This window comes from Pimephales promelas, chromosome 21, assembly GCF_988280905.1.
Source record: "Pimephales promelas chromosome 21, fPimPro1.hap1.1, whole genome shotgun sequence".
NCBI lineage: Eukaryota > Metazoa > Chordata > Actinopteri > Cypriniformes > Leuciscidae > Pimephales > Pimephales promelas.
Genome location: NC_142789.1, coordinates 25,971,723 through 25,982,683, shown reverse-complemented (window position 1 = coordinate 25,982,683; position 10,961 = coordinate 25,971,723). Strand labels below are relative to the sequence as shown.

The window sequence follows — 10,961 nt, the reverse complement described above, 5'->3', positions numbered from 1 at the left end:
GTGGAGGTTAATAAGTTCACTTCAGTGGCTGAATAATTCATTTAATATCCAATCGCAGTAATAAAATACACATTTAAGGAGTTGCTGTAGGGCATGAACTGGAACATTTTCTAATTTTAGTATATTATGCTTTAGCTGAAATTGGCTAACCATTACCTGGAGAGGTCTCTAAGAACATTAACTAACTTAATTATTTAAGGAACATTAAGATTAATTTCTTTTCTAAGATCGGACAGCTGGAAGATGTGGCTCGTTGCTGAATTAAACAAGTTACTGTCGAAAGACAGAAAATCTCAGGTTAATTAATCGCTATGTTTGGAACATATGCTTCTCAAAATTCATTCATTTGGAAATGTCTCACACACTGTAATTTAACCTGGGTCCTGAGCTTTCCCATTTAACCTCTACAAATGAATGGAAAATTTTGGCAGACTGACACTGTCATCTAGTGGCTGTTTTTTGAAATGGCACCATACTATATTAGCCTATTATCAATCTTTTTAACAATTAAATCTACATAAACTCACTTCTCATTAACAGATTTGACCCAGCTTGTCGTTTTGATCTAATTCTGATGGATTCTGTTCAGTTAGCGTGAGTAGACAAACTTATGTTCGACAAACTGGTGTATCGTGTACACCAAAGAATGGACGATTAAAAGTAAAACTAGCGTATCCTACTAAGTAAAAAAAGTTAATTTCCGAAACAAAATTTTCAGTGGTTTAGTATATTATTTTCCTAACAAAAAGTAAAGCTGGATCACACAGAATGGACTTTTATGCGTTTTTTTTTTGTGTACATGATCGACACCGGTTGACGGTTGCGCATAGCGCATGCGCACCGCATTTGAATTTATTTTTATGTAAAAACGCGCAAAAAATGACTTTTTAGTGTGTGAATGAATTGGTGGCTGATGTAGAAATACTAATGGTAAGTAGGCTATAGTATTTTGTCAGAAACTGTACATTTTTATAGGGAACATAATGTGTTTATATGTATTTGTAGGGTTCCATTCGCTTTTTATATAGACCATGCGCTATATTACAGATATGTCTGACCGTCATGTCTCACATATTTTACAGAATACTCAAAACAAACAATAATTTTTGTATGACTACGGTCATGTGACCCGACAGTGTTGGTGGAAAAGATGGAAAAGAACCACAAACCACAGGCCTGTGAATCCCAGAACTCACTCACTCAACACGCTCTTGTCTGGAGGATACAGACACACAAACAGGTACTAGCATCTGAAGTAATAGTGAGTATCTATCTTATATATTCGAAGAAAAACAAAAACATATGTAGGCTGAGAGGAAATGCTCACTGTGGTGGTTGTAGTATTTGCAGTGGGTTTAGTGGTGGTCAATGGCACAACTGTAATGGAAGTGACCATTTCAGTGCTGTATTTCCTGAATGGTGACCTCAAACATAGTTGATGTTCAGCTTTGACTGTTGAATTCATAATAATGATTGTGATGTTAACATTGGTGATTGTGCAGCAGAAGGGTGACAATGGGAACTACTCCAGCCGCCAGGATGGAGAAGATAATGGATTTTAATGAGAATAGGTCACAGACTGGAGAGTTATCGTTGACATTCTGCACTATAAGAGAAAGAGAATAATGTGAACGTCTGCATCACTTTTAACTAGTGGCTCTCAACTGGTTAGGTGTGACTATGCTACTACAGTAAATGGAGTGCAATATTCTGCGGCAAAAAAGGCATTAACATTTAAAACAAAATATTTTCTTCTTTCAAACGCATAGTATGCCCTCTGTCACTTAACAATATGGGTAATACAGGCAGAGTGTGTGTTTTTTTTTTTTATTCAGTATTCAGCTGGTGAATCACACTTTTGGTGTGATTGTCCAGTTCTGGAGCCAAATACAGCTATCCAACAGATTGAAAAAGCAGGACTGATGCAGCTGGACAATGTGATTATTGTGGAGGGTAATTGAAATAATCATTTAAAATTACGTTTGGAGTATAATGGACCATTTATGAGCATTTAAGTTGGGATGATCCATATGATCTCACCTCCGACTGGATCAATGGTGAAACCTGAGTCTCCTCCTGAGATGGCCAGTTGGAGGGAGTTAAAGGGCCCGTCTACGACAGGTGTCTTCAGGGACCGGCAGTTCCAACGGACCCAAAATCTGAAGGTCAAACTCATCTACCGGAGTGACTGTGATCAGGATCTGGATTTCGGCTGGAGAGAAAATGAGATTGGAATCACTTTTGACTGCAGTTCATACAGATTTGAAATGCATTTTAGTTCAAATGAGCATCTAACTTACTGGATGAATTCAAAATGTCAATTATTTTGTTTGTTTGCAATATATATATATATATATATATATATATATATGGGTGTGTGTGTGTGTATTATTGTTATCAAATCAATGGTATCAATGGAGATGGGATGGTGGTTGATTTGATGGTATTGATTGACTATATTAATTATATTTTCTGGTACATATTGCTTATAGACTCCAATATGAGCTTAAGAGACCAATATGAGCTTCTAATAATGATAAAACAAATTAAAATGCTGTAAAAATGTACATTATTTAAATAACTCATACAGGTTTGGAACAACATCAGGTTGAGTAAATGATGACAACATTTTCATTTTTTTACCATCAGAAGGTTTTAACATGCATAGAATATTCTGGTTGCTAAAGTCTGCATAATGTCTTACCAAAGACTTTGTAGCCACAATGCTAATATATATAAAAAAATACACTGCTGAATTATTAGACTTTGAAACCTTGCTCTTCGATTATATATTCAGTACAGTAATAATGCTGAATATATTCATTTGCTTATATTCAGGTGACCTGGATGGTGAAGATGTTGTTGGGATTGATGACAGGATCCACAAACACAGCTGATGGTGTGACGGAGAGGATCTGAAACTCCAGCAGGACGGCAGGTGAACGAAAGCCTAAAACAGATCATAGATCAGTCATTAAACCTATCATAGCCCCTTTTTGTTGCAAAATGACTCAGTGAGGTCATCGAAGTGATTGAATAAGTATACAGTATGTATAGTTTTACATATTGATTGATTGATTACTTTTATTATCCCCTTAGCGAATCCCCTTAATATGCGTACATATAAGACCAACAATATACATATAACAAATAAACAGGTTTATGTAAAAAAAAAAAAGTGTGGATATGGATGTACGTTTTAATTTTCACTGAGGTGTGGATATATGGATGCAGAAAGTAACCTAAAGAAAGTAATTAAATAAATAAACTTAATTGTTCTATTTCCAGTAATTGTTTGGGCAGCTTTTAAAATGTAATTTTGCATATTAGAAAATCTTAAATCTCACCAACACATCAAATTATAAAATATTGCACAATACGCAGAAATATTAAACACAAATACCACCAACTATTGCTGGTGGTAATATTTAATTAATGGTACGTTACACTGATATAACTTACCTGTATAAAGGGAACAATCTATTGTAATTGAACACACATTTGATGTTCATATTGTTTTATTTGGAAGGGGAATGGTAAAGTTTGGACTCTTTGTGCACTTGGAGATTGGTAAATGTTTGTTTTACACTCCCTTTGTTGCTTGGAAATCTGAATTACAAGCACTAGAAATGTGCCAGTATAAATTAGTTTAAGGGTCAGGCTGGTCTAGTTGAACTTTGTCCTTATTTTTATATAGATGAAAGGTAAACTGATTGTAGACCTGTAGGTTACTGCTGTTATGAACGCTAACTTTAAGCAGCATGTGTTAGGCTGTTTCTGTTCGTTGAAGGCAAATAATGAAACAAATCTTGAAGACATGCCCGGGTTGCTGATCTAACATAGTAAACTTTTAACACTTCAGGAAGATCACTTTAACAGCCAGGATGAAGTGGCCATCTTTAACACAATGGGTGGAATCACAGTTTTAGGCAATTGTTCACACTTTTTCTTATATGTAAACTGGATTGCCACACTTCAGCTTTGCATCACAAAAGGATCAACTTTATTGTATAGCCATGTTTTTGTGTGCAAGCCTAATCATCCAAACACTTCTATTCTAACCTACCACAGATTAGGATGGGAGAAAAATAAAGAATGGAAACGTGAATGGGAAGATTTTACTCTAATTACAATAAACACCTTGACAGTGGCATCAACCCCATGTGGCTTTGTGGGAATTTGGTTGAATTGGTTGAGATAATAATATATCCGCAGAACTAGGCAAAGTTTATTTACTGAAAATGCCAATAAAAAAAAGAAAGAATCGGACGATGCTGCGTTTTCTCCGACCGCCAGAGAGCGCTGCTGAATCTCACTAACTCTTACTCTTCTGAGTGTCATATACACATTATCAGGGAACATTTCAGTTATACTGATAACAGCAGGGTAAGTGAATTTGAGATTGGCGTCTCTGAATCAGCAGTACATCTTTAACATGTTTAAAAATGCGATAATGGGAATCTCAAATGAGTAACTTCGGGCGAAGACAAATGTCTCCTGGCAGCCTAAATGTGCTCGTATATTAAATCTGACGATGGTTTTCTAATGATTCAACATTGGTGCTTAACGTATAGATTCAGTTTTTAAGACGGTATTTTATTTTAAAATGAACAAGGTATTAATTAACAAATTGTATTTTTTACGACATTTTAATATTCGCCAATTCAATGCTTGTTTCATTGTCTTTCTTACCAAGAATAGCAGTAAAATTGAATAAATATCGCAAGAGCTTATTTATAAATAAAAATATAAGAATAGATAAAGAATTGCGGGATTATCGTCTTGTGTTGGATATTTGCTGTGGTTATATGGCATCATTGAATATTTTTATAATTTGAGTGAGGGTGGAAACGAGCGCTCAGATTTCAGGCGAGCTCTGATTGGCTCCAGCTGCGATCATTTGATTGGATTGCGGCGCGATGCTGCGCTGTGATTGGCTGAGACGCGCATGCTAGAATGACACAGGCGCACATTATATGAGCTTGTCTGCAGTGAGGGGCTCATGATCTGGAGTTTGAGTCACAACAGCCACATCTGCACTGCCTGGATTGTACTGATTTTCTGCTTCACAACAAATGTAAGTGCAAGACTTAGTTCCACATTTGATCAGCTTCATGCATGATTTTTTTTTTTACCAGATAAAAGTTACTTTTGTTTTCCTAATTATTAAAATGCAAAATCGTATTTTTGCTTTATTTAACTATTGCAAAGTATGATGTTTCATAAAACTTTTTGTTTTATTTCAGGAGTATTTAAAGTTACTGGATTTTTGATTGTCATCATTCCAGAATCATGGTAAGCATGCCTCTAAATCATCATCTCTCCACACTGCAATAGATTGTTTACTCTGTAGAACTACACTGATTGGTCATCACTTTACATTATGTGCAGCAAAGGATTAGTTATTGTGAAGCAATGTCCGTTGCTGAAATTTTAGCATATGGAATGACATCTGGACCTCATGCCAATCTGTGCATATAAATAATGCCAGTCACTCGACCCCGTCTGCATGCTATTATTGCTGTGTTCACATGCTATCCACACTCTGTGTGTTTTTAAGCTGTTTTGTCAATTTAGATACAAATTTCAGCAAATGTGTAAAAAAAAAAAAAAAAGAAAGTTTCAAAAAACAATAAAAGTTTCCCAAAGAGGGAAGATGTTGGCACTCACAGTTTGGAAAAAAATACTCATGCACTTGAGTATTTAGGCACTTGCATTATTGTGCTGGTTTTGTTTATGATGAGTTATTTGAAATTAATATGCATTGGGGTGAATGCAACTAAATCAAACATGGCAGTAGTAGTATTTATTAGTTAAGTTAGGAAGTGGGACATTTTGAGACTTATCTGGTCATATTTCAATTTTTAATATTTTATTTGACTGTCTATGAATAAATGATGTTGCTTCAGTCTTGAAAGCAGTTTGTATTGATATTGCAATTAACCAATTTCATCCATTTCAAATGAGGAAGCTATTGCTCTTCCGTTTCTTGATTATGATTTGTGTGTATGTTAATGTTTGTGTACATGTTTCTGACAGCATGGATGGAAGGTGTGGTAATTACTCTATTGAAAAGATATATTCAGGTGTGGCTAGTAACAGGTTTATTCTAACCGATTGGTAGTAGTCATCCATCCTTTTTGATAGCTGGGCGTGAGTGTGTCCACACCATGTGCATTCATCGGTTGTTAAGTTTCCCTCTACCTAGAATAGAGTGGTTTTTCAGCTCCTCCAGATAAATAGAGCCATGCCCTCTCTAACAGTGCAGGTCCAAGCCTGTTTAGGGAGCATGATTAGTTAATCAGAGGAATACCAAGCCTAAAAGAGGGTGACCCAAATTTAATTTAGTGGCGGTTATCTTCTAATTGTAGCTTGAGTTTAATTAAAATATAAGTATGTTTATGCATTTCAAAATTTTCGCACGGTTTCTCACTGTTTCTTTCTTTCTCTTTGCAGTTGTGTCTACAGGAATCTGGCGACTGTCTGCGGGAACAGATGCGTTATATGATGCGATCCCTGCAGGATCTAAAGCATTTGCGGCGGAGCTGTGCAGCGCCCCCTATAGGACCTCCAGTGAGGTTGCGTGCTTGCAAGCAGCTGATAGCCCAGCGGGAACGGCGAGCACGCTTGAGGATCAGCGATGCCAGTGAGGCGAGCAGCTACGACTCTGCCTGCTGTCTGTCTAGCTCTCTGGAGGAGGAGGACACCGCCGGCGACCCATCGGCTGTTAGCTCACCGAGCAGCGAGCGAAGTCTGGAGTTTGATTCGGGTTACTCTGAGGCCTCCTGGCAGGATGAAGGAGTGGTGTTACGACGCGCCAAAAACATCCGCGTATCTTCATCTGCGTGTCTTCGCACCAACCAGGCCGCCAACTCCAGAGTGCGTCCGAAGTCAACTTCCGACGCTTGCTTGGAAAGTTGGACGGCGTTTGAGACCGCAAGTGACCCGGATGACTGGACTACGTCACTACTCACCCGCGGGCGTAACCGGCAGCCGCTAGTGCTGGGAGACAACAGCTTCGCTGATCTCATTCAGAACTGGATGGACTTACCGGAATGTCCGGAACAGACGGAACAAAAGCACAGTTCTGGACGCAGTTTCGCTAAAGACTTCATGGTAAATGTCAAACGGAGGATAGCCGGGATTTCGCGGAGTGCTGATGGGCGAAGAAAGTCGTCAGATGGTACAAAACTGAGCAAATCAATTATGGCTCCCAAACGACTTTCTTGCCAAGTTGACGTACAACACAAAATGCCATTCTTCTATAAATCTCACACAGGTCTGAACGAACTGGACACAGATTTCTTCAAGTTTACAGCTCTCATGAAATCTGGAAGCAGAATGCCCATTGTCTGTAATGACATTATTGGGTACATATGACTAAAAACCGGACAATATCTAAATGGACAATATCTCCAGGAGAGACTAATTTTTTTTTTATAAAAAGCTTTGTCCGTAATGCTATGTAAAATGCACAAAAATAAAAAAAAGTACAAAACAATACTGGTCATTGCATTGCTCTTGATGATGGCGGCCTCAATGAGCTCGATGAATGAAAGGAAATTCATGCAGCTAACAGGATTTTTTGTCCGCTCAGCCTGTCATTATCACAAAAAACAAAACAAAAAACAGACAGGGTCCAGACATGAAGACAAGGGGTCTTATTTTACCCTGAAGGGGTTTATTTTGTGATAATGACCGGATGTGATAACCGGTGACAAAGAATTAAATACTTATAATCAGCAAGGACACATTACACTGATCAAAAGTGACAGTAAATACATTTATAAAGTTCGAATTCGATTTGCTGTTCTTTTAAACTTTCTATACATCAAAAAAATAGTATTTACTTATTTATCTTATACAAAAATGAATCAAGATTTCCACAAAAATATTAATCAGCCCAACTGTTTTCAACGTTTATAATATTTAATATTCTTGAGCAGCAAATCAGCACATTAGAATGAGGTTTGAAGGATCATGTGACAATATGTCTGGATTATACAGTAAAATAGAATAATATATATCAATGCTAGAGGATTTTTTATTTTATTATATTTCGAAACATTTTTGAAGTGGCAGTGTCTGTACTTGCTCAGTTATAACCTTTAACCAGTTTTTGTTATTATGAACAGCTGAAATTATTTTTAGCAGCTTGCAGCAGTGGACAGGAACGCAGTGTTCCTTTGACTCCAACTTCTTGCTTTTTGGCATCTCTGGAGTGGAAAAAAGCAGAAAGATCTTTAGTAATGGCAGAAAGGCTGTATCAACACAAATATCTCAGGTGGCCCCAGCAGCTTGTGTTAAATGAGGTAACCCTTCTTGTGTCACTTCACGACCCAATAGGGAACAATCCGCAGCAGCTGGTTAGAGGTAGAAGACGTTGACTTTAGCTTCATTAAGCTTTAGAGTGCCTCAGTTATCAGACTAATGCATCCTGCAACACCGCAACTTGTGCAGGCTCATAGGGAAATGTCTGCTTAGAGACTTATTAATCATTTTTGGTTTGTTTGAAAGACTTGCAGTCACAGATGGTGACCGCAGAGTCACGAAAGAAAATAAAACTCCTATACTGAAGGCTGTTCTCACCGTATGATGTCAGAGTTATTATTTTCGAGATAATACCAGGAATTAATGACAAATGCGTAGCAGCCTGCTATATTTGTGTTTCAAGTGTTACAGTTAAGATCACAACTGACCTTGTAAGGTGAGAGCGAGAGAAATACTCAGTTGGGTATCAGTATGTTGTTTATCTCGTCCTTTGTGTGGAAAAAGTGAATTATTACGACAGTAAAATCAGGCCGTAACCTTCCATGCTTATATAAAAAAGTTTTCTTTTTCCATTGAGGTTACATGGAACAGATGGACAGAGTTTCTGGTGTACAAGTGGAAACAGGGAATTGCACTTAGAGCTTAGTGGAATACATAACGGCCAACAAATTCCTGCCTGAGGTTTTAAGAATATCCTGGAGCCTCGTGCCTCACTCCTTGGGGAGAATTTTTGCAATGTGACTTCAAAATACTTCCAAAATGATTTAAATAACTAATGGAGAAGAACAAAAGATTCATGGAGCCCGGCCAACTTGAATATTTCATTTCTATACATAGAAAAAGTGTGTGATTTATAGATTTATAATTTAGTGCAAACCTTTCCTCCTATAGCCGATGCATTTATAATCTATATTAGTATTTTATTTGTAGTCTAATATTTATAGTAAACTATTTTTTAATTTTGTGCAATGTTCAAAAAGTCCACCTTTCCTTTCCTTATCATAGTGTGCAGATGTGTGTATTGGTAAAGGCCCCAAAAATGATCTACGTAAATATGCAATCACTACAAAAGCTCATTTTCACTTGTTCTCAAAAATGAGCAATTCATAAATCACTTTTGCATTTTTAACATAACAGGCGTGGAAGCTTATTTCCGCCATGGAATAAAAAATGTAATTGCGACTTTTTATCTCACAATTCTGACTTTTTTCTTGCAATTGCGAGTTTACATCTCACAATTCTTACTTTTTTCTTAGAATTGCGTGATATAAAGTCGCAATTGAGTGTTATGAAGTCAGAATTGTGTGATTGTAAAGGCGCAGTTTCAAGAAATAAACCCACAGTTCTGACTTTATATCACGCAATTGTTAATTATAATGTCAAAATTGAGAAATATTATTATTAGTTTTAATTTCTTCTATTGTCATATATTTTTTAAATCAACTACTGTCATGGTTTGCAACAGTTTCAAATGCAAAAAATCTTGCATAGCTATTTATTTAAACTAGATTTTAAAAAGCTGAAATGTTTTTCACTAGCTAACTACCTAAATTATAGCACACTGTAAAAAATATTTTCAAGATTTGTTATCACAACATATTTTCTTTTGTCAAATCAACTTTATAATACTTTATTTAGTTGAGATAACTTATTATTTTGAGTTTCTGATGGTTAAATTAATCTACTTCATTGTATTAACTCACTTTTCCCAGTTCAATCAACTTAAAATTTTAAGGCTACCCAGGTTACTTACTTTCTTAAGTTAAACCAACAATATTTTTTTACTGTGGACATATGGATCAATGGCACAGACATTTGAATGTATCACTATTTTCCCCTTGAGGACTGAGGTTTGTTACTGCCAGAGTAAAGTTTAGTAAAATTTCGCGTAGCCAGACATTCAGACTGACTGCAGAAGGTCTGGACTCCATCGCAGCAGGCCAAGATCTGACTGGCATGTTAAGAAAACAACCACAGTTTGTTTTGTTCAGTTTCTTGTTTGGGGATTTGAAAATATAATGGATGTAATGCCATATGCATCTGGTGTCCGTGGGTGTGACGTCTGAGGCTGAGACATATGTAGAACTTTACACTTACAATGCAGTCCTCAGGCATTTACATACTTGTCTACTTGTTTATAAGTTTGACAGATTCTTATGTTTTCACAAAATGTATTTAGTTAGGGTTAGGAAAGACTGAAATGTTGGTAATGTTAAGATTCCTCATATGCATGGAAGCTCTATTGGTGGTGTTTAAAAGCTCTTGTGCAAAAGCAAGCGTTGAATGTGTGGCAGCTTTTACAGAGTGTAAGTGTGTGTGGAGTGTGTTAATTGAAGTAAACGTGTAAGTGTGTGAAGGGGCCAGATGTCAGTGACTTCAAACATTGAATAAGTCAACTCAGACCAGATGCACAATCATCACCGCTGTCTGTGTTGGCAAACACTGTTGAGAAGCTCCCAGCTCTTTTTCAAATACATCTAAAATTAACAACAGCACACGACTGCCACCATCACTGTGTGTTTACCATGATGAACCCTTCCGATATTGCTTTGCATTCCAGGTTTTGGACAAAATCACCACATGATCCATTTTATTATAAAACATTTTATGATGTTTCTGCAGTCTCTGTTCTAAAAATCTGCTCATTTTCCAGTGTATAAACAACCGTTGAATTCTCAATGCTGGTTGAG

The 10,961-nt window shown here is 36.8% G+C and overlaps 1 protein-coding gene across 1 annotated transcript; it reads left to right on the top strand.

Annotated features, from left to right (window-relative positions):
• The first annotated feature begins 4,952 nt into the window (after positions 1-4,952).
• inka1a (inka box actin regulator 1a) lies at positions 4,953-7,503 on the top strand. The gene is made up of 3 exons (XM_039673234.2): positions 4,953-5,077; positions 5,247-5,295; positions 6,457-7,503. Exons 2-3 carry the CDS (start codon positions 5,293-5,295, stop codon positions 7,378-7,380), a joined length of 927 nt encoding a protein of 308 aa, XP_039529168.2. The 5' UTR covers positions 4,953-5,077; positions 5,247-5,292; the 3' UTR covers positions 7,381-7,503.
• The last annotated feature ends 3,458 nt before the right edge of the window (positions 7,504-10,961 follow it).